The sequence below is a fragment of the Charadrius vociferus genome, unplaced genomic scaffold (assembly GCF_000708025.1).
Source record: "Charadrius vociferus isolate BGI_N301 unplaced genomic scaffold, ASM70802v2 scaffold217, whole genome shotgun sequence".
Classification (NCBI taxonomy): domain Eukaryota; kingdom Metazoa; phylum Chordata; class Aves; order Charadriiformes; family Charadriidae; genus Charadrius; species Charadrius vociferus.
Window position 1 is genome coordinate 2,942,763 of NW_009649190.1, and position 24,578 is coordinate 2,967,340.

Consider the following 24,578-nt stretch of genomic DNA (forward strand, 5'->3'; position numbering starts at 1 on the left):
GGAAAGAGAGAGGAGTGCACTAGAACTCATAAAGCAGTATTTACTTTGTGGTGCTACGTGTGACAACAGCACACTTAGAAAATTACCATAGGTAATTAAAAAGACATAGGTGCTTTTTAGTTATGCAGTGCTACTGAACACTGTATCATGCTGAGGTACCATAAAACTTGCTTAGGACTGTTTTGGTGTTCTGTATGACAAACTTGTACAGAAAGACCTCTATAGCTTTCCCTGTGCAGATGCAACACTCTTGACCAACACACAATGAAGACTCAACGTCAGCCTTTTTACAGACTTCCCACCAGCGAGGTTTGGAGTTCTGCTTTGACCGATAAAGCTAGGATAACATCCTGCACCACAGACTGGCTTTGTCCACAGCCTGTGCTTGATGTTCTGTATTATTTTACCTGAAGTTCACATAGACATCCTTGCCAAAACCTAGATGCATGCATGGCCAGGCTTAAGAGACAAAACAGTTCCCCCAAAATGTAGGGTAGGACAGGGCTAAAGTTAAATTTTATGAGTAGCATGCTACAGTTTCTTAAAATGGGAGGATTCTAACATATTTACTAATTCCAGTGTTACAAGCTCGTGATGTTATAGTCTAATGTCTATTTAAAGAGGAAGAGTCTTTCCAGCCCATTCAGATCCTAAATGTGAGATGAATGTTCCAGACATTTAGGAAATTCATGACACTGTTTTTACTTCAATTTTCTTTGTAGGAAGCACAGGAATAATACAACTTAGAAGCTTAATTAGCTCAGCATTTTTAACCAAGATTGAAGTAATCATTTGTTTCTGCAATTTTCAAGCAATTTAACACAGGCAAGACAATCTCTTGGCCAGAGACACTGGCAATACACCCAAGGTAAGTGCAAGCAAACAAGTCTGAAGAAAAAAGCTTGCTGCAAACCTTTACCCGTTCCTATATCTTATTGAGACAGTTTTTTGAGAACTCCTCCAGTGTCAATCAAACTGTGCGTTTTTACACATGGATGCCCTTTTGCGCCTCCAGTTGGGTCGAGAGATTTTGCCCTACCGTTAGGTAATCTGTTTTGCAATACTTCTAAGCTCAGCCTAGCAGGCAATACAGCATCATGCTCTGAGAACAGACAGCCTACGGGGTGCAGGGCTGAGTGGGTGACAGGAGGTTCATGCTCTTTGTGGCACAGCCTACGCAAGCAGTTCACCTTCAGAAACCACTGGTGATATGAACTTCACCACTACAGCATCTTTCTTGCCTCTACCCAGAACCAAGGGAAGAAAACAGAAACATTCAGATGAAGGCGTGATTCCTGCAGATTCAGCCTCAAACTGTCCATTCCATAAGAAACTGTTACATTTTATTTGTTTTGAGTTGGAATGTGAATAAATACTGTGTTTCTTTTCCCCCAGCTTTGACTTTAGAGACTGTTTTACTATGGAATTGGAAATAGATTTTTTAAATGAGAAGTCATTCCAAAAAGAGGAAACCTGATTTCTTTAAAAATGCTAAAGTTTTGACCTTATCTTAAAGACATTTTTGTCACAATTCTTTACAAAAAATTAACACCTTCTGGGGGAATCTTTTGCTTTCAATGAAATAGCATTTTCTGATAAAAAGTCTCCAATGCAAATTTTTGTGCCCAGTTCACCTGAAATATCCCTTGCATCACTGCTAGGTAAAGAGAATAAACAGCTTTAAGTATTGCCCCTAAACTCTGGATTAAGAGAAGCACAAAGACTGAATATGCATGAAGGAAACAAAAGAAAATAGTCTTAGAGTAAACAGACATGATAGAGTGCATTTTTTTAATATACAGAATAATAAATACCAAGTTTTCTTAAAGTTTCTGGAGAAGGTCAAGATCCCTGTCCCTCAGGTCCCCTAACATATACAGCTCAACAATTTGGCAACCACATACCGCTATATTTTGTGACTTGGCCGTACAGAATGATATGCTACATCTTCCCCTGCATAGCCTTTTCTCATGCCCACTCTTTAAACTCAACTGCAGGTTTAGTTTGCAGAAAAAGAATCACTACATCTATTATCAAATAGCCTCTCCTAAGGAAATATCCAGCCCAAATTTTGCAGACGCAAACAACGTAGATAATTTTTTGCAATGAGTTTGGAAGTTGGAGGTATGTAAACTGGGCAGGAACTCTAAACTAATACCCCATTAATCTAAATCTTTTGCAGTTCTTCCATCACTAACTATTACCACAATAAACACTGAGTAAAAAAGCAAATCTCTACAGAATTCTATTTTCATTCCTTCGTTACTTTGCAATTCTTTCCTTCTGGCCATGTGTACAGCCATTTTCAATACATCAGCGATACCCTAAACTAATGTTCAACTTCCCTTCTATCCTGGAGTCTGTGTTTGTTTTCAGTATCATAATTTGGTTTCTCCAAGATATAGATATTCTCAAGTTTTCCACCCCATCTCACGCCTCTCCCACTATTTCCATGATAGCTTATTTGAGTCCAACCAATACACGCATTCTGCCAGAAGCTCAGAGAAACTTTCAGCTGGTAACTTCAAAAAGTATCATTAATATTTTTTTATATAGGATCCTAATATCTGGCCGTTCACACTCAGTAAGGATTGCAATATATCCTAGAGAGCCTAAGCCAAAAGAGGATTTTTTTTTCCCAGAAAATTTTCAAGGAAATTAGCTCAGGCTATTTTAAAGTATAAAAGAGAAGGGACAGGTGGGGAGCTCATGTTCTGTCTTATAAATGCTAAGAAACTTACATTTGGATAATTCAGTATCAGCTAGAACTTTTAATTCATTATGAATTTAGTTTGCCAACAGGACAAAGAAAAGGTATATTTGAAAGGATTTTCTTCAAAAAGACAATAAAGACATAAGCAATTAAGAACAGTAGGCTAGCCATGATGAATTACGAACTTTATCTAAAATATTAGATATCACATTTAGGTCTTCAGAAAATCTGACAAAAAGGGAAATGTAAAGACATCCAAAGACAAAAGAACAACCTTCTCCTGGATGTAACATAGACAACACAACATGAATTTTAGATCTGGCTTTTAGGAATTAGCTTCATGTCATTTGTCGTGACCTATATTCACCAGGGTACTCCCTTTTATCACTGTATGATAGTCTTCATTTTTGCAACAGATACTTTTCTTAAAAACTGCTGGATTGTCACTTTAAAGATAAGTTCAGTTCCATAGTAAGCAGTACCAGTGATCTAACCTGACATGGCAAAATAGGCTACACCTAATCACCAAACTACTTATTAGTAACTATTATACTACTCAAATGACTAAAATATGAACTCAGCATACAGAAAGTTAGCTAACATGCAACCTGTGCCTTTTCTGTGCATAAACAGATACACTTTTTAATTTTAAATATTCAATTTTGATAGGCTATCCCCATATTATTCTGTACAGACTGAAAAGAGATTATGTGTGAACAAATAATATGATGCCTGTGGGGAATTTATTGCTCCGAAAATTTATTTTCTGACCATTTTTAGCATTAGAACTCAATTCCTTGTAAGGTTTTTGTTGTTGGTGGTTTTGTGTGTGTTTGTGGGGGGGTTGGAGGGATGTGTTCTTGGGATTTTTTTTAGAAGGGAAAATGTGGATCTTAAAACAAAGTGCTTTTGACTCCTGCATCATTCACAGATTATTTTTTTTTTATGGGGAGTGCTTTCATTACATAATAATCACAAAAATATTTTAAAAATTAGGATATCCATGTTTAAACATAATATTGTCTCCTATAATCCCTCTTAGTTTCAGAAAAGAAAGAAAAAACCCAACCGTATTAAGTATTTGACACCCACTAGACAAGAAGAACCCTCAAAATGGGGCTCCAACCGCACCAGCCTCGATCCTGCTGACTCTCCTGAGACAACTTGAGGATCAAGTACACTGTGTGGCAATACAAGCTTTCCTTTCATAGGTTTTCCTGTTAGTAATGTTAACAGTGGCTAGACACTTTGAAGAGGATGAATGCAACACTGTCTCAGCTGTGGAGATCTGCGGGTAATTGATTTTTCAGTTCACTGGCCCAACTAAAGAATAAAGACAATTAGGGGGGGGAAAGAAAAAAAATCATTGTGTCAGCTGAAACATTTCTTTCACCCAAAATTAAATTCTATAGTTTGCACTTGGATAATTAACCATTTTTATTATTTTAAAATTGGCAAATTTCAAACATACAAACCCAAAGAATTCAAAACTACTCAATTAAAAAATATTTTCAAATATTTTCTAATCTCCTTCCCTCTTTTCCTCCCTTCCTTTTTTTTAAAAAAAGTCAAACTCTTCCAGTTTGGCACAAATCAGTGCCCACTGTTTATTTATAGACTGCATTTTTCAGCACAAACACTATTCACCTGGAAAGTTTGAATCAGCTCTGGTCACTTGCTGCTATTCAAAGTATTATTTTGTCTAGAGACAATATTTATTCTGTGATTCCTGCAAAGTGAGCTAGTTTAGAAAAAGAATTCTTTTTATTATTATTAGTTTTAGAAGCCTGAGGCTATGCATCATACTGTTTTTTAATTTTTTTTTTCTTTCACACTTACTGGTATTTTGAAAAACATAAAATCACATATCCTGATAAAAGAATTTTGACTGAAAAACGTACGCCCTCTGCACACCTAAAGGAGTAGCTTACTCTTTACATTGTGTAGAATCCTGTGAAACTACTATTACGATGCTGGACTAGGAAACACAGAGACAAATTTGCACTCCGATATCCGTTATCTCCTTTCTCTGTTGTCCTTACTTTTAGTAAAGGAGCTTAGGTTCCACCTCCCTTTTTTGCTACCTTCTTCTCTCTTGTTCTTCTGCCATTACCCATCTGCATTAACAGACAGGTGGGACCACGTTACAGACAATGAAGTCCAGTCTCTCTGAATGGGATCAAAGTGCACAGCACTGTGCAGACCTTACCCACCTCAGGCCATAAGGGCGCTCAAGTCAGAGCCTCCATGAACCCCACAAAGTATAACCCCTTTCCCCCCCTATCTAGAATATGCGATAGCCCACAGGAGACACTTTGCCAATTAAAATATTTTTTAATTAAATAAAATCTACTGAAAAAATATGATCTGAACTTCAGTACTTAACACCATCTAGCAATGAATTCCACCAACTCACTATGGGCAATATCTTCTATGGATTATAAATTGCACAACGGCAGCAACTAAGCTTTTTTATTTTAGTAACATGACCTACCTAATTGAGCTTTTCAGAATCCTTTGAGGTTTTATTCCAGTTGGTCAAATTCGGATGATTTTTTTCCCTATTGGAAGCTGTTGGATCACTGAAAATTAAATGATCCAAAATGAATGTTCTACTTTCTGTAAGGTTCTGGCTGTTTCTAGTAGAAGAAAGCAAGAAAATGTCCAATTTGGCCACTTTGCTTATTACCAGTAGCCCATACCAAGTACCAGCCTTACCAGCTACCAGAGAATCAGAAAACCCAAGTCTGCCAGCATCACAGCTTCAGAGAAGACAAACAAGAAAAATGCCTGTGAACCTCAGCTCTCCTCCCTCTTGAGAATGGAGGAGCTTTTCATTTCTGTTTGCCTTACAAAACAAAATCAAATGTTAAATACCCAACAGCCTTATTTTTCTCCATGCAATTCTGGTATTAATTCTCAGGACATTTCTACGTGGCAAGAGATTATCCCCATTTTTCACCTGGGAACCTAGGACAGACAGCGTAAGTCACCTGCTCATAGCTCACACAGGAATCCATGGCAGGTCAAGGAATTGAGCCCTGGGTCCCTAAATTTAAAGCTCTGAGCACTGCAACATCTCTCCCTGGTTTTAGTCTAGTAGTGAACTGAATACACACTTTCACTCAGACTTGACTGATCTCACAATAGCAAAGACAATGTCAAAACCTGTTCTTCCTTCCCAGCCATAAATGCTAGAGGGAAGATGAGTGGACCAATAAGCCCACATCTGCACTAATAATTCTCTTTACTTTTGGCAAACTATGAATTCCCAGCTCTATTCTGTAGTTCCTTCCCCTGCTGCTCACGTTTTATACAACTTTCTACTTTCTTTAGTAAGAAAGTGAATCCAAGGAAGTGAAAAGTGAGCAAGAAATATACACAGACATTCCTATCGCGTTCAGCAGCAATGCCAGGCCAGAAAAGCTTGTTTGGGTATCAAAGGAAAAACAACTTCCCCTTTTTCCTCTCACGACCATAAGGTCTTCATCTTGGCTAGTTATTCCCACATAAAGCAGCTACCCACAGTATGATTTCCAGCCTGCAGCAGAAAGATTCTTTCAGATTCAAGCTAAGGTGCATCTTGAGGGGTGTGGGAAGCAGAGGAGCACTCCGATGAAGTCAGAGGAAGGGCACAGTGTTGCAAATGTGCAGTTCCCCAAAACTGCATGCACAGTCACTCTCTACAGCTTTCAGCAGATAAAGAAACTTTCTGACAGTTCTAGACTGACTGCACCATTACTGACTAGCGCATCATGGATGTCTCCTAACCAATGGGCCAGACTATGTGGTTAGTGGCCTCTACTGAAGAGCTACTAGACCTTACCAGATCTAATCAGCTACAGGCCCAGCAAAAATGTTGGTACAAACTAAATGGATCTAAGTCTTGCACGACAGGGAGGAAGCTGCTGAAGTGCATTAAGATTTATCCCAAAGTGTGCTCCCCTGGGGTCACAGTCTGCCAATAGATCCTAACCACAAAGACTCAAAGAACCCCCCACCTTAAATAAAAAAAAAATACAAGCATCAGCCAAGTATTATAAAAAGTCGCATTAATTTTAAAGCTTTACACTTTTTGACATTTAAAAAAAAAATCTTTGACCTGGCATATTCAGCAGTTGGATTTTACTGATGTTTTTATAAAGGTCATGCTTATGGCATAATGAGCACAGATTTCCAAGGGTTATTAATCAGAAGAACACTGTATTGCAACCAGATTTTCAAAGAATTTTTCATTTTTATGATGAATATATTAGCAATTTTAAAAGTGCCATTTTTCAAAAGCATGCTTGGGAAAGAAATAATGATTAACTTCTGATGTCTTTACTTTAAATGAAACAAGCATACAACTGAGACAAATATAAAACTAATATCATGAAATGGACACACTCTACTAGTAAACTCTGCGAGGACAGTGCCGTGCAGCAATGCCTCTTCCATTTAGCAGTAGGAAAGCTCAACTGCAGCAAGTTTTATTAATAATTCACTGGAAATAGGTTTTACACATTTTTAACTGCATAGTGCAAGAGTAAGTGGAACTGAATGCCAACAGTTATTGCATGTTTCCAGAGCATCACTTCGCTCTTCTGCTAGCTGTCAAACCTCTGCTGTTTTACTGAATAACAGGTAGATCGACTTGGGAGGTGACCGACTTAGGAGAAGGATAGTAGAATCCAAGCCAAAGGGGCAAAGCCTGCCCTGGTCAAAGGCAGCTCCCCAGAGAGAGGGGAAGAGGAGGAGGGAGAGAGGCGCATGGAGAAAAGAATGATGGAAAGTCGATGATTATGTAGATCCACTTGGCTGTTGGTCTTACAGGTAGCACACAACAATGGACACGAAACTACATGTGTGAATCTATGCCAATGTCGCACGCACTGGGCCAAGATTCCTCCCTGAATTAACCTTGCAGTTTTTGCACACATAGGACCACCTATGTATACGTACATAACAAAAATGCATACTTATTGAAATAAAACCACATTTTTCATTTTTATTTCCCACGCATAAAGACATAAATGCTTACACAATACATCAGAATCTATTACAGTCACCAACTTCTTGATTCACAAAAAACCAGCATACATGTTTAAAACTATGAAGTTGATGGTCTTTCATAGGTAGGCAAAAGAGTAAGTGGTATCATTTCTTCCTGAACTTTGAAAAAGTCAAGTGGAACCAAAAGCACCGGATTTACAAATGGATAGAGAGCACAGACACAGACACAGTAGACAGAAGTGAGTTTTAAGGGACAGGCTCCTGGACATCAAGTACTATTCAGTTCATGGTGGCTTGAATGATACTTGTTAAGATAAATTATAATTATATCATTGCTTTTCCTATATGCATTCCTAAATTAAAAATACTTCAAGTTATTTGACTCAGGAACTTTTCCCACCAATGAAATACCTGATATCCCACTGTCAATGAAAAATCTGAAGTTCTTAAAGAAAAGTAAACCAAACTAGCAAAATTTAATATTTTCCATACTATTCCTTCTCAGGATGTAAAACCAGAAAAAGCTATTAGATCTTGTGGCCTGATTGTCTCTAAACCCCAACCCATTACTTTTCATAAAACTTCTACTATACTTTAATGAAACTAAACCAGTTCAGCCCTCAGGAGATAGAGCTGTTTGTGCAAAAAACCAAAGAGCCTGAGGCTCTATCTGTGACCAAGACTTTCTGGAAAAAGAAGCTGACGAAAAATTGAAGTTACCCTAGCAGGCAACCCATGCTTTGTGTTGAGAAGCAAAGAAAAAACAGACAGTTCCTGGCAGCCTGCTGTCCCCACAGAGACAGGGGAAGAGAACAATAAAATGTTAACTGTTAAGTTTGAGTCTTACTAGAACAGAATTTTATGCCACCTCAAAGCATGCATGCATTGTGTCCAGCAACGACTAGCCTCTGGATTTTCATCAGCAGGCAATTAAAAAAGAAAAAAAAAAAGGCCAAAAAAAAAAGGCCAATTGCACTCCGGGGAGAGAAAAATCTTCCTATCTCCTGTGAATTACCACCTGAATACTTGAAGATTAGATTAGAGTCATTCCTTTCAGCATTAAGCAGTTGAGGTAATTTTACATCACAGTGTCTTACGGAGATGTGAAATCAGATGTTGCTTTGCTGTCCCATTGCCCAAAACTGAAGGTTAACTACAGCAACTGCAATATAGCAAGTTGGGAATGCACACAAGACAAAAGCATGCACACTAACAAGGTAGCAGCCTTCCAGCATGAAGAGATGAACCATTTAATTCACCAGAAATTGCAGATCATCACCGATTCTCTTAGAACCTCTGCTTTGCTGTACCGATCAACACATCGGCCATTCTTCATTTGTCTGACAAAGACTGGGGATGCAAATGATTAGGAGGCTCTGAACTGCAGTAGAGAGCTTTGAGTTCAGCAAGGGGTCAACCATGAAAGGAGAGCAGGTGCTGATAAAGCATAAAACCCTCAAGATGATGTTAAGGGCAAGGAGTTTGCATCAAATTTGGGAGGGGGAAAAGTGGAGAGGAAAGAAAGGGAAGCTAAGGGGAAGGAAGAATGCAGCAGGCAGAACAAGAATGGAAATAAAAGAATGGGATGTTGGATATCAACGGGAGAAATTTGAACCTTGGCCAGAATCAATTAAGCAGATGTTTTATGGAAATTCTATATGTAGATGCAGATTTAGTTTTAATAAAGTTTAAATAGGACATGTTATAATATACTTAAAAAGTAATAGTTGTGTATCTGTATTGTATCTAGAAAATACTAACGTCATCGCCAAAACCTATTTATTGCAATCACACACTGCTCTTGTGCAATTCAAATTATTATTTTTTTTTTTTAACAGAGATAAATATGTGCCATATGATATGCTGGAAAATAGTTTCTAAGTTTTAAATCACAGTATATCCTGATGAATAGATGTTTTTATTTCCTTCCAAAAACTGTGGGATTGTGCTTCTGTAGACACAATTCCAAACAAGAAAATAGCTACTCCGTAAACCAGTAAGTCTATATATTAAAAAGTGTTAGCAAAAATAAATGATGCAATATAACAGATAAAAATATATAAGAAAGTTTTATTAGGAGCAGTGAAGACAACATTGGTTTTCCTAACTATCTAGTGTTCTATAAGAGCATTGGCCCACATATATTAATGCTGTGGAACTGGAGTTGAATCCAACTCCCAACAAATCAGAGCAGGGAAGACTGTTAAATATGCCAATTAAAGGTGGTCCAGCAAATGTTTTATGGCACAATGATCTCTTCCTGGTGTCTACGGTGGCAGACTCAAGCATCAGAGCCATCAAATTCTGGTTCTAAGGGACACAGCATGAAAATTTGAGTAACACTTTGAGCTGCCAAAAAAAGTACAAATTCCAAAGGCACGAGGACTTGAAATAACAGAGTTTGACTAACTCTCTGAACATCTAAATGCTCCACTGCACAAGCAGGGTACCTTCATTCTCACTAACAGATCCCAGTCATGACCCTTCTGCAGAAGAGAAAACCACAGAAAATCAGACTATCCTGAACTCACTTTTATAAAGCTGTCTCTTCATTCTCTGTCATAGGAGACAGTTTGAAACCATGTTTCAGCATGGTTTCAGACAGTAAGAAATAAGAATCCCACCTGCCTTGAATTAGGCTTTGGTGATGCACATGCCCTTGCAATCACAAAGTTACAGATAACTAATCATAATTATTTTTTCCATGGCATTTTGGCCGATGCTTTGCTTCAAGATGCTATTGCTTGTGAATATGAGAGGGAGAAAAAACACTGTCAAATATAATTTTTTCTGTGTTGAAAATACTGTCAGAATTTTTCTTCTCTGCAGATCTATATGTAAGATAGACTCTCACACCTACTTATGGAAGCAAATCCTTATAAAAGTTTCAAAAATGGAAAGAAATGATGGTCTGTATTTTACCCAAAGGTCCACACTGACGCCTGCTCTGTGACTCCCCAATGCCTCAGGGAAATGTCCCAACAGTTGGGCTGTTGACTAACTGGGGACACTTGCACAATAACCTTTTTGGAGTGGTTTAGATTTGTGTAAATATGTGTTCACCTCACGAAGGAATTTAGCTTGGGTTTCCAGCAGCCAACAAAAATCCCTTGACCACAGGGCTAGCGTATTTCTGGGAAAGTGAACACATTCTTTTTCAGTGGAGAAGTTCTAACAAAATGGCTATTTATAAAGAAGGGCTATGGAAACTTCAGTTTTGGCAAGCCTACACCTGATGGAGCTGATTTAGTCAAATACTTTGAGAGCTGGAATACGTGGCAGTAGGTTGACTGTCCTTCTCTTGGTACTTATGAAAATGCTGGCAACTCCACTTGTTATATATCTATGTAAAATACGCCTATAATTAAAAAAAAAAAAAGTTTTTCAAGAAAGGAAAATTATCTCCTGTCATTTTCTATAGGTGAGGGGAAAGTACCACTGCTTTTGCAGACAAGACACAAAGGACAAAACAAATTTTTGTCCTATTTTCCAGAAACACAGGCATGTCAGGCCCAATTTATCTAATCCATGACATGTTGGATGCTCCAGGATGCATCCACGGAAATAGATAAAGGCATGTCCTCCACAGATTTAATGAATGGGAATCCCTGCCCCTGGCTAATATAAATTGTGCTTGTTGTTGGGTAATTCTATTGATTACAATCCAGTTACATTTACACATGTACACATAAGAGTTTTCAGTAAAGTAGCATAACTATTGGCCAAAAAATACAAATCTAACCCAACAATATGTTCATATTTCTTTAAGCTCTATGAAATTAGTTATGATTTTCAGCTTTTCTGTATCCTATCCAGATGCTCCTTAAGAGCATTTTACTATCATGTGACATAAAACTATTCCATGATAAGTTATTATTCACTTCATTCAGAAATTTTTCCTCACCCAAAAACCAAAGATATTTTTATAGGTTCTGATACAGATTTCGCTGAAAGGTTTCACGAATCAACCACACAGGCTGTAGCTGTAAACAAAAGGCTGTAGGACAGTATCTTGCTTTTATACAGGTGAATTTCAAAAAGAAAAAAAAAGAAAAAAGGAAAAAAGAAAAAGAAAGAAAAGAAAAAGAGAAAAAAAAGGGGGTGCTATAAAAGGTGGCAAGGAATGGTCTGCATACTGATGTGCAGATTTCACTGCTGGCTAGGGATGGCACGGCATGGTGGAAGGGAAAAATACTATTCATCTGCATTTTTTACATAGGTCAGGAACAGCCTGAAACATTCTCTAAAGAAAAAGGAATATGATAAGAGGTCAAGTAATAATACCTTTCCTGGCCTGCTCTTCAGTCGGCTTAGGTATGCCTCTCTCAAGGCATCTTAAAACACCATAGTCCCTGTCCCAGGAACTAAACATAGGAGAGAGATGTAAAATGTTTAAATAACTTCTAAGGGGGCTCCCTTCTTGCTCATGCAATCGCCCTGCTCAGAATATTTATTTATAGGCCTACATAGCTGTTAAAATTTCACTTTGTATGCATCACAAACACAGGTTAGACATTCACCAATTTTGCCTTCACAGTTATTTATGGGCTAGAATTCAGCATTTCTGGAACTAACTGCAAATATATCTAGAAACAGGCCTAATGTAAAAATAACCCACCTCAAACATTTCAGTTCATTCCATTCAAGGACTGTCTTTCATCTACCTCGTTACTAATGTTCTTGAAAAAACCAAGCCTTGGGCACAACATCCTAAAACTGTCACTCCACAGCAAAAAAAAAAGAAGTCTCAGCTGGTTATGTTCTATATTATTTTTAAGCCTCTCTCTACTAGAAAGACAAAACAAAACAGAAGGACTAACTTTGGTTCTGCTACTTAACACAGTTATTTCAGAGATACTAAAGCAAATGTGGTTTTTGAAAGGCGCTGCTACTAGGTCTTGTAAGCATGATACATTCATCTCCAAGAGGAGATGAATTCCTCTGCAAACTTTTCTGATAATCCATGTAGATCAGAAGGATCAGAATCATGTAGCTTCATAATGTTAAATTTAGCTATTCTAATTCCAGATGTTATTGAGTATGTTATATGAGGAAGTATTTACTCTGATCCTTCTAAGCCATTGCATTGCTTTGCTTTCACTATTTGGAGTGAAGTTAAAATCATCATTTGACTTCTTTGCATCACATTATTTTACATGTTCATAATATTTTTATAACTTTTTCACATTAAAATAGAAAAGTAATCCTATCGATTTAGGCAACAAATATTTATTTTCATTGAATTGTATATCAAATACTTCAAGTGAATTCTCAATATGTTTCTATTACCAGAGATGAGCAAGTCATCCCCCTCCAAACCCTACCACCTTTGAATTTTAATCAGTTTGGTGTATTAATCTGATCAGAAGAAACTTACAGTTTTTTGGAAGATAAGATGGCAGGGGAAGTGCAAAGAGCCTTCAACAGAACCATGTGTTGACAAGTTGGATCCCTCCCCCAGTCCTCCCACTCTACAGCTAAGGATTGGAGGGAGCCTCACATACTCTAATTATCTTTGCTTTCCATAAGAGGTAATCTTACAATACATTTCCAAGAAAATGAAATTATATTAAACCAGTGAAGTGAGCCAACCAATTGTCAGATTGCTATAGAAATGCAAGGATTTGCTAAGCCATAGACAAACCTCAATCCCACAAATACTTCTGCATACATTTAACTATTCCAATCCCTCCCATCAGTGGAATGACATCAGAAAAGTTAATTCTTTTTTAATTCATGCATGCAGAAGTAGGGTCTATCTCTTATGTGCATGACTCCACGCGACTAAACATTCAACATGTTCCATAACAATAAGTTTTAAAGAAAGAGAATTGCTATTCTGCTACAAAGGAATTAAAATTTTATCAAGGGGGCTCAATTTTGAAGGATGAATCAAACCTCTGAATACTTGACCCGCATCACCATATACAAGAGACAATTTGTTTGCATAGTCCAGAATTTGGCACTACTTTCTTTAAAAACAAAACAAACCCACAAAATACCAAAATGCACCACATAAGAAGAGAAATGCATCATGAAACTGTAAAAATAAGGGGAAAGTAATCTAAGAAAATTGCTAAAGACCCACTGAGGCTTCAATTTTTTTCTGACATTGCATCTTTAAAAAAAATATAAGATTATTCCAGAGACAAGAACATACTTCTTGGATCTAGAAATGGCATTCAGAAAAAAAAACAACCATAAACTTCCTGAAAAAAGATAGCGTGTTGAGGAAAAGAGGCCTTTCTCTCCCTTAGTATAATTCCATTGACTTAGGAGAGTTACATTGGGTATTAGTTTGAGCTGTAATACTAAAGGACAACTATTGCAGCACACTGAATCTGTTTAATTAGAGGCATCAATTCAAGCAATGAGGCAATTTTGCATGCAAGCCTCTAAAAAACCTGAAACCAAACACAGCTTGCCTGTGTAAGGGTTGCATTCCAAAGCCTACGCTTAAGCCAATTTTACAGATCCGGAGTTGCAACTAAACATAAATCACCTGATTCACAGCAGAGTATTTTGTGTGTGTTAACCTGAAACGCTGAGAAAATTTCAGCTGATGTGGGTCAAGCCATGACAAAATTTAAGGGAAGATTTGCACACCCTTCTTCAGGCCCAAACCACTGACGATGGCATGGTTCTTGTGTCTAAGTATCGGCATTAGACTGGGACCTCACACTTTCTGGTCTTCTAACTGAGACACTGGATATCTGCAGCTTCACAGATCTGTTGCCTTCGTTTACGCATTACAGAAAGATTTGATTTAGCATCTGAGAAAAGACTCTGCAAACCTGTATTTCTGGCTATTCTGTTTCACTTGGACTTGGAGAGAATATGTGGTAATCTGGTCTGGATAAAGATAGAATTTATATGGGGAGTGTTAGGATTTCTTTATTCAGTCTTCAGACAGCTAAATTATACTTAAAATGGGTTAAGAAGACCTAGAGCACACACAGCTGTTTGGTGTTGCTATGTAGATTCTGTTGCTACCACATATGAAAAAAAAAATCCAGATTTTATTTCTCATTTAAACTACCACTTAAGTGGTAAGCCACAAATGGCTCAGGTGTTCAGCTACATGAGTATTTGCAGTTTCAAAAGTGGTAAACGTAAAATGAATCTCTGGGTCTGAGGTCAAGTGTCAACCATATTAACAGAACTGTTATGAAGTGCTTAAAGTTGCATGTAGAATAACATTGCAGCAGGGACACAAAAGAAAGCAGTGCAGAGTTCACATTCAGGTTGCCCCACTGGGCACTGTTTGACATTGATTTTTGTAGAGCATTACCAAGGCCAAGTCTGGTCACGCTACTAAGTTGGTAGACTCAGACTACTAAGACTGGTGGAGACCCAAGAACAGCAAAAAGAGACCGAGAAAGTCAGTATTATTCAGTGTCTGATGGCTTGAAGTGAATAGGCCACTTGCTCTTGCAAGTATAAGCTCAGAACTTGGTTCCCACCAGAACATCTCTTTCTTGCATCAATACAACCCTTCAGTGTTATCCCTACAATTTCCTCTGCAGATGCAAGCAAGTTGGTTTTAGCCCTTTTCTGAAAAAACATGTAAGGCAGTGGACACACATACACACTTAGGGGACTAGAAACCTTTTAATATTTTTTTTTTCCCATGGAAATCCATTTTTGAGAATATTTTCTTAAGTTACTGCTCTTACTTTAACTCCATGGGCAATGACCTCTTATTAGACATGATTCAGTACAAGATTTTATCTCTTTCCCCCTAAAATTCACTATAAATTTCAAATTTGTTATTTATTATAACAGTATAATGTTATTTGGCCTTTCCAGAATGACACACCCAAAAGTCAAACCGACTTTCTAATTACAAATTAAAGTTTCCTTGTCACTAGAAATTCTTACCCATATACAATTTGAATACGTGTCTGTTCAGCAGCTCCAGGCACACAATTGGAAATGTTAAAATCTTGGAGCCTAGAAATGAGCTTCTCCCACGTGCAGCTTTTTCTGGCTGAGCTACAAACCCACAGAAATGATAGCTTGGTATGATTTGTGGTCATAAACTTCAACAGAGCTGTATGAGATGATGCTCTAAGAAAAATGTTAAGCCTCCTCTGCTTGGGGGGGAGGGGGGGAGAAAGAACCTCAGCTTTTCCTTACTGCAGCTGTTCCGCTTAGCTAGTGTAGAGTCTGTTAACTGTAGAAGAGTCACCATAAACTACTAAACTATTAATTGAATTGTCCTGATCTCTTTAATGATATTGCCAATAACATGCCTTAATGAGACCAAAAAAAAAGGCATCCTAGTTCAACAAATCACTTGAGAGGTTGCCCCCTTGAAACTGAACAGAATTTAAATAGGACTACTGTGAATTAAGAGATACTCTACATAACCTGCACATTATCAGGAAAGCTTGCAAGGCCCCATCCCATCCACATAGATGAACTCCCTGCAAATGTAAATCTAAAAAGGACAGTTATGGTAGCTTTGTTTTTTTGGTGTTTTGTTGTTGTTGTTGGTTGGTTGTTTGTGGGGGTTTGTTTGTTTAAAATAAGACTAGGAATTGATATGGACTTAGAGATGTATAGAACTAAATAGTTCAGTTGACTTAAGAATTTCATATTTTCATTATTGGCTTGATGGCTTAGTAACAGGAATTAATAAGAGCAATAATGACTATGTTTTGCTTGCAGCTGAGAGCTGCCTGCTAGGTTCTGGAAAACAGGTTAGTGGTTGAAAACCAAAAAAAAAAAAAAATCAGCATAGCTTTCATTGCCTGCTAATCCCTGAGCCCTTCTATGGAAACCACCAAAGCTCTGGTGGACAAGGGAACTGATGGAGTCTTCCCTCCCAGGTGTGCAGAGCTCCTCTAACATGGGGAGACCTGTGGCAGCATGTGCCCTCCTACAGGTGCATCTTCCTGTAAGTGGGGCTCCCCATTCAAGGCCAACGCAATTCAAGTTATCCAACTGCCCACGCTCATGTTTCGATCACATTCAGTGCCTCTTCCGGTGAAGAGACAGTGAACAATTCTTTGAGCGGGAACTGCAACCCAAATGGATAAATCTTCCCTCCTGTAATTCCAGGCTGGTGGCAAGTGACAAAGAAACACATGGTGACCATGTGGCTGGGCATTTCAGTGTCCTCCACTTCCACACTGGATGCCCAAGTGGCTGTCAAAGCTTGACTACACAGCTGATGATCAATTTAAGATTTTAATTCACAGCTGAAATTATTTGAGATATTAAACACAACTGTTACAAATTATTTGACTGTTACCTTAATTAGACTAGGTCTGACAATATTTCCAGCACAGCTGAAACTCTTACTTTACTGGGGGCCATGGAAGTTTCTCAGCATGTTAGGTCCAATAAATGAAATCAAGTTCAAGCAAATCTATTAACACAGTCCAACACTTTCCACAGTTCATTACAAATCATAATTACTTTCTGAAAACTTCCTCCTTCACTATGAAGAACAGGTCTGACTCAGTAAAAACAGTATCAGCGAGGAAAACTCAATTTTTGCTGAAAGATTCTTGAACTTGCAAAAGCTTTTTTTTTTTTGCACCTCCTAGCATTTTCCATGCATACATTTTATCAACAGATTTCAAAAACTACCCAACTTCTTTCAGACAAACCATCAATATTACCTCAATCAATACACTATCAAAATCAGCTCCCTACATTATTTACTAGAACTGAAGTTGCCGACATGGACAGAAGAACCTGCAAAACTGGAGATCTGCCTATCACAGACACCCTGGAAAGTTTTCTTAAAAGATTAACTTATCTATTATTTTAAACATTCTCTAACAACATTAGCCATCTATTACTGGGAGCTTCCTAAAAAGGGCTAATAATTTAGAATGAACATTATTTCTTCTTATCTTTATGATTTGGAAGATATTAGCTCAGCTGGGGTCTCTCAAACAGATATTTGATACAAAACATTCATAATTCATTTGACTATATACTGAGGTCAGATGGCACTATTTTTGTTTCCAGATGAATCCGAAGTGAGCTTTGTATTACTGAAAATGTGCTGGTATAGCTTTTAACATAAAAACTCCTTTAATAAATTACAATAAAGTACCATGCAACTGTTATTTTTGTGAATATTCCTGTGATGAAATCTTCCTACTAGAAATGCACAAAAAGCTTATACAAATCACATGAAAGTTGTTAGAATAAACTGAGCAATATTTTAGGAGCAGTAATTGTTAACGTTCTTTCACTGCTAAGTATCATCAAATACTGCCTACACAAGAGAGTTCAGTGCTGCTTTTCCTCACTACATTGATAATTTTGGATGTATTTAACTTAGAAAAAAAAAATCAGGCATAGCAGAATAAGCAAGAAAAATAAATTAATGTTCTGCACATCCGTATTATCTTTCTAAAATCTGTAGAGTTGTCTGGGTGTCCATAGTGACGCACAATATCATTGTTCATTGCCTTCACAAGGTTAATTTCGGGCTATTTAAATAAATTTTCTTCCCTGTGTGATGATGATAGCATGTGATGACAATTTTACTTCAAGTTAGTCACTAAAGGGCAAAAGGGAGCGGTTTTTTTTGGTCATTTTGGGGTGCTTGTGCAGGGTGGTGCTGCCGGTACCATTTTGCTGCAGCACCAGCACGCCACAGCGCTTCACCTGCTGCCTGCCTTCCCCTGCCAGCAGACTTTATACACATTTCACACATTCTAAGGCTTTCCACAATCACATTGTGATTGTATCTATATTGTTAGGGAGATTTCAAACGCCGCTTTGATTTTTTTTTTTTCTTAAAAATGTGTTTTCAGCCTTTTAGTATTTTTTTATTATATTCAGTAAGTTCATTCCTGTGAAGGAGCGTATCTGCATGGGCTATTTATGTGTAGCGATGTCCCTCCTTAAGGCCACTGATTATTTTTACCTTGAAAACCTGTGTGTATTGGGAAGGTAATCATCTATTGCATGCATCGTTAAGAGTGCATAGAGCTAAATGCTAATATGAAGGATACTTGTCTCATATACACAGATCTGACCAATACCCTTCTATACAACATATCCAAAGAGATGTCAGATATCCAGCTGCTACTGAACCAACAGGAACCCCAACGGTGGGCTCCTAATTAGCATTGAGTAGGTTTGTCAGCAGTACCTATGTAAGAAGATATCTTTAATGTTCTATAAAAATAGAATACTGTAAAGGATTTTAAAAAAAAAAAAAAAGAAAAAAGGGAAAACCACTGAAAATCTATAAATGTATTGAAAATTTTTCCTTTGACCCAATTGAAAAGAAAAAGAGTTAATTCAAAACCTTCCTTAGTAAAGAATGAAAAAGGAGAGAAAAATCATACCGTATGGACCAAAGTAATTTCCAAGTACTCAGTGCTACTAAGATTTGAGCCAACAGAAACTACATGTGTTATTAGGAGGTTAGTGCAACTGCTCCAGCACTGCATGTGGAGAGGAGGACTAAATAACCAGTTTTACAAGGTAGACAGACTGTGGTCAGGATCGGCGAGACAAATGTTTGTAAATGATTACATCATGTCTTGAGCGCTAAAAGCATGTTAAGGATACTACAAATAATGCACTACAATGGCTTTGCAGCATCCACATTCATGTGGCTGCCTCACTCAGAGAGGGAGACAAAAAGAGATTTAAATATACCTTCACATATGCACATACACCATTTTATAGCCTCTTTGGCTTGTTAGAATTTATCCTTTACCCACACAGGAATTGCAAAGTTAAACAGGGGGTTAGGTAAAGTTCCTTGTATGCCTGTTTGTTTTTCCTTCCTAAAGAAATAAAAATGGCTACCGAAAATAACAGATGCTGCATGAAGGGTTGAAGCAAAGATACTTCGTTTTGCGCTACCTAAAAGCAGACAAGCTCACACGACTTCCACTGTTGAAAAATTTGCTGCTCACAGCAGCAGAACTCACAAGTAATAATAGAAAAACAAAGGGGCGGCGTGCTTGCTACGTACTAGTCACATATCTGGCAAACTAAGCGCTCCTGATACGCGGCTGGTTTTGACGAGAGGTGAGTGGATTGGCTTTCACAGGTAAATACCAGCAAACAAAACCTAATTTGCTAAACATTGCACTATAGAGACAGTAGACCCTCAGGTCGCTACTGAAAAATGACTTGGCTAGCAAGAAGAGCACTGATATCGCTCGTGGTGCCAAGACGGGCTTCCCCTCCACCTCCTCCTTCCTTGTGCATTCACAGTTGCAGATCTTGCCAAGGTTCTGTGTTTTCTGACTTTTTTTTTTTCCTTTTTTTTTTTTCCATTCTATATTGATCCCTAGTGCAACGATGGGTAACAGTATTGGAAAACAGAGCCATTATCTCCCTCAGTCTTCATAACTTACTACACTCCATAGCAAACAAAGTGAGTAAACAAGGTCAACAAGAACAAAAGAAGCTGAGAAAATTTTCATGGCTTTCATTTGAACGAATTGTGCTGTCCATCTGCTTTTTCAATTACAGCATAAAAGTAAATAAATAGGAGAACCACTGAGAAGTAATAATCAAAGAGTAAATTAAGCCTAGCTTTTATCCCTTGTTCTTAAAAAAAGCAGTTTTAATATTCTGAGATGGTTCTCTAACACCAACTCAGTTTTTAGGCTCTACCTTGTTTTCTGAAGGGGAGAACTGAGGGAGAGACTGACAGTTTGCATTGTAATAAACAGGATGCATAAACAATACACAGTATAAAAATTACCAATATAAGCCAAAGCCCTTCGAGATCCTAAGTACATGCTAAAATTTCAAACAGCCATACCCGGTTAGCTGACACTCCCAGTCAATCTCATTTTTGTATCTCCTGTAACTGCTTCAGAGATGAAGATACTATACATTACCAAACCCCAGGAGCTTTTCAAGCTTTACTTGAAAAGCAAGTGGTACATTATGGTTTTAAATTCTGAAATCTGCAGGGACTATAAAACAGAGTAAATTAGTTGGCTGGGTAATAGAGCCAGGACCTCATCCCATAGTGATGAAAGAATTTCCCATGATTTCCAAACAACTGGTTCAGCCAGCTAGCTGAGGTATTAAAAAAAGAAATAGATTGATCTAACATCAACTTTTTAAAATAGTTATGACCTTTGCCAAAGCACAAATAGGAAAAAAAAAAAAGAAAAAAAAATAGAACAAGTGCTTTTGTTTCAATGCTCTAGATAAGGACTGAAGATGTATTACCTTTATTTCAAACCCAAAGAAGTTTTAAATGGATATAATCTTAAGCATCAAAAGGGATAGAACCATATTATCATAGATGTTAACAAGAGGCTAGAGCATATAGTAATTGAACTTTCATAAAAGCCTCCCTTACAATTCCACTTTCAAGGTACAGTTGGATTTTCTTATTTCACATTTGATCCAGACCCTTGCCAACTTCTTTAAGCTGTCATACCATGCTTATGATTGGAGTAACTCTTTATGTTGCATATGTACAAAGAAAAAAAAAAAAAGAAAAGAAGAAAAATTGAGGGGAACATGTTCATGAGCATCACACTGATGAACTGAAAGAAATCATCAACAAAATGGGCAAGAAGGTCTAAAGATATGAGCATGCCAATAATGAAACTTCACGTACTAGATTTTTCACCCCTAAGTGGACTTTGCAGAAATGTGTAGCTAAAATCACTAAGAATACTGGCTGACCTACAGAGCGTGGCTTTGCCATATAATGACTTATCCCTACAACAGAGCAAAGCTGCTTCCCACTTTCAACCCCAGCAATTTGATTCAAGTACAATCTCAGACACTTCAGGCTTTGGTATTTCTAGCCAACCTCTTTTGCTGCATTTTCTCTGAATGTCACCAATCATCTATGCAATTTCAGCTGCAAAACTAATCTTTGCAGTATATTACATGTAATAACTCCTTTTAAAAACTGAAGCCCTTATGACCTCTACTGTATTTCAAGAACTTTTCATGATCTAATACCAAATTGAAATATTTCCTTTATGAAGTCCAAATATATTTCTCCTTTTTCAAGTACCACCATCTTCTTTAGAGCAACGAGAGGCAAAAGCTTTGAAAGGATTCCTGTAACCCGATTAACATTTTTGTAATTGCACGAATTTCTAAAACTACCACCAGGTTATAAAACAAAATCAAAATACTGTGGAAGGATATTTGCACACAGGCACAGAGAGGTAGAAGCCATATGACTGAGATAATTCTGCACTCAAAGGCTCTCGTTATTTTAAAATATTTTATACAAATAATTTATATGAATTGTCTTTTAGGAAAAAAGATTAAAAAGGACAGAGGCATGACATCATCATGAAAATTTTAAAAATCCAGTTTCTTCTTAACGTTTCATTTCTTACCAGAAGCAAGACATTTGATAAGAAGGGATGCAGGTTTATGCACCACAGTCCTCCCAGTTATAACATACACAAGCACACATTCACACTTTCTGTTGACGGAACTTCAGCTGAAGCAACTGTGATCTAATCTTACCTAATGAAGCAAGAAAGCACTAATTCTGATTCTGGTTTTGGAGCAACTCTGCCACCCACAAGAAGGGTGGCACTGGGAATGCCTTTTTGTGCGCGTGTGTGTATGTGAAATGGTAAAATCACCCTTTATTTATGGCAAAATACTGGATACATTTAGAGGTATTTTAAATGAATCGTTTCTGTAACAGAATCTAAAAGGGTACAATCTAGCACAGAGCAGTTTCTGTAACTTCAAACAGGATTTTTTTTATTATTATGTATACATGCATTAATGATTATTCAGTGCTTCAAGATATGAACTTCACTGCCCAGGAGGCTGTAACATTCCAAGTATAAACATCAGGCTCCCACAGATTTCAAGATCCTATACATTGGCCTGCTCAGATGAATTCTTCTGTCACATACAGCATCCATTATATATTAACTACACTTTCTTATTGCAGATGGCTGGTGATAAAACACAGTTAATAATCCAGTATCTGTGCTTCTCAAAACATTTTAAAAGCACAGCCTTATCATCACCGATTCATCCTGCCTTAAATGAAGACAAACAGAAATGCTATGAAAGGCCTTCGCTGTGTGTAACCTAGAAGGAAATATAACCTCCTAAAAACAAATCAGTGACAACTAAATATTTTCACTGAAACTGCCAAAGAGTTTTGGTTGGTTGGTTGGTTGGTTTGTACAATGTCTGTTTTCTTTAAAGAGGTGGTGAGATTTGGGGTGTGTGGGGGGGTATTTTTTCTTCCATGACTCATCCAGCATGAATCTCTTCTACAAGAAAGTGTTCCAGAAATAAAAAGTGATACTCAGAATAGTAGTATGTGTGCAGATGAATTACTACGCTCCACAACATTGACTGAAAAAAACTCACCAAAAACGAAAACAGCCAACATGCAAACAGAAATGTGATGGCATTTTCAAGCAAGAATTGTTTGTATTTTCCCCTTAAGAGTTCTATTATTTTATCCCATAGGATATTCATTTCCACCTCAATATATTAGGTTTCCTGTATAATGTGAACAGAAAAATTGAGAACAGAAGTTACTTAAAACAGTAATCAGTCTAGAGAGGGTGGAGGGTGGGAGGAAGGAAAAAAAAAAAAAGGTACAAGGTTGTCTCTCTCTTCCCTCTCCCCCCCCCCTTTTCTTTGTAAATTTTAATTTTAGTTCTTTTTTCAGTTCTGTTTCTTCAGTAAGGGCAAGGTATTGGGGCGCGCGGGGGACTGACTTTTTGGCAGTGGGGGTGGAGGACTGGCTTCCAGTCAGGGTTTACCGAGCCCTCGGGACCAGCGCTCGCTGTCCCATAACTGCGATAGCACTGCAGCGTTTCCTCCGGTTTGACGACCATCGCATACAGCCCCCCGCAACCAGCACGGCACACACCAAAAGCTCATTCCCCTTTCACCTCCCAAATGGCGAAGAGCGCTTTCTACCAGACCCGAACCGACTGGTCACCCAGCCTGAGGGGTGGCCACGGGGGCCACCACGTTCTCTGGATGAGCCGGCTCCCGCCAGCCGCCTGCGCTGCCGGACCAAGGAAGGTGCCATGCTGGCGAGGTGGCCGAGCCAAGGCAGCAGCCGCCGGCGGGACCTTTTAAGGTAAAGGTGGCAGTGTCCAGCTATGACCGTGGGCCACAGCAGAGCCCTTGCATTGAGCAGGACTGGAGGAGGTCCCCTGTTATCAGCGTGCTACATCAGCACTGAGGCACTGACAGCCACCCACCGTTTCTCCTCTCAGAGCTGCTGAGAATGGTAGCAACTGACTTTTATCTCACGCTAAATTATTAACTCGATGATAAACGCAAGCAAAAGTTGCTGTGGGGTAGCTATGTATGTTTTTAAGGGCAAAACACCTACCTATTAAAAGGCTTCGCAAAAATTTATTATTTTCACTGGCTTTTGGCTTACTCTGTAAACACACTACATCATTTTGTAGGATTTTTATTATTATTATTACAATTCCACATTTCTGTTCAACTCAAAATGATGAATGCAAAACCAATACAATAGGTAACAAATGTATCCACGGTGACCAAACAACAAACTCTAAAGCACAGCACGGTGAGTGAAAATTAGCAGTTATTGAAACCACTTCATCAAAATTCCGGTGCAATGTAAAAGAAAGGCTTATGCAATTAGAGGGGCCACAATAAGTTTAATTATTTGAAGGCTCAGCTCAAATAGTAGAATATACATAGTACAATGTCATAGAACAGTAGAATATCTCAGCCCCAAATCTTCTTGGAAGCTACAGCTTTAAAAAAGAACAAGAAACACGAAGAGCAATTGCTGAATTTAACAACTTTTGTCTCTGATGGTTAAGAAACTCACTTCACCCGTTAATATTTGTTATAGAAGAACAATATTTTCAGAAGGTCAGGTCTTGCTTTCCCTGGTAATTATTTCAACCTTAAA

At 38.0% G+C, this 24,578-nt stretch overlaps 1 protein-coding gene across 1 annotated transcript in view; it reads right to left on the bottom strand.

Moving 5' to 3' along the window:
* Positions 1–23,511, bottom strand: part of ZNF385D (zinc finger protein 385D) — a 168,800-nt gene extending 145,289 nt beyond the window's left edge. The window contains exon 1 of the mRNA XM_009888952.1: positions 23,437–23,511. Within this exon, the coding sequence (XP_009887254.1) occupies positions 23,437–23,511 (75 nt within the window). The remainder of the gene's footprint in view (positions 1–23,436) is intronic.
* Between the last annotated feature and the right edge of the window lie 1,067 nt (positions 23,512–24,578).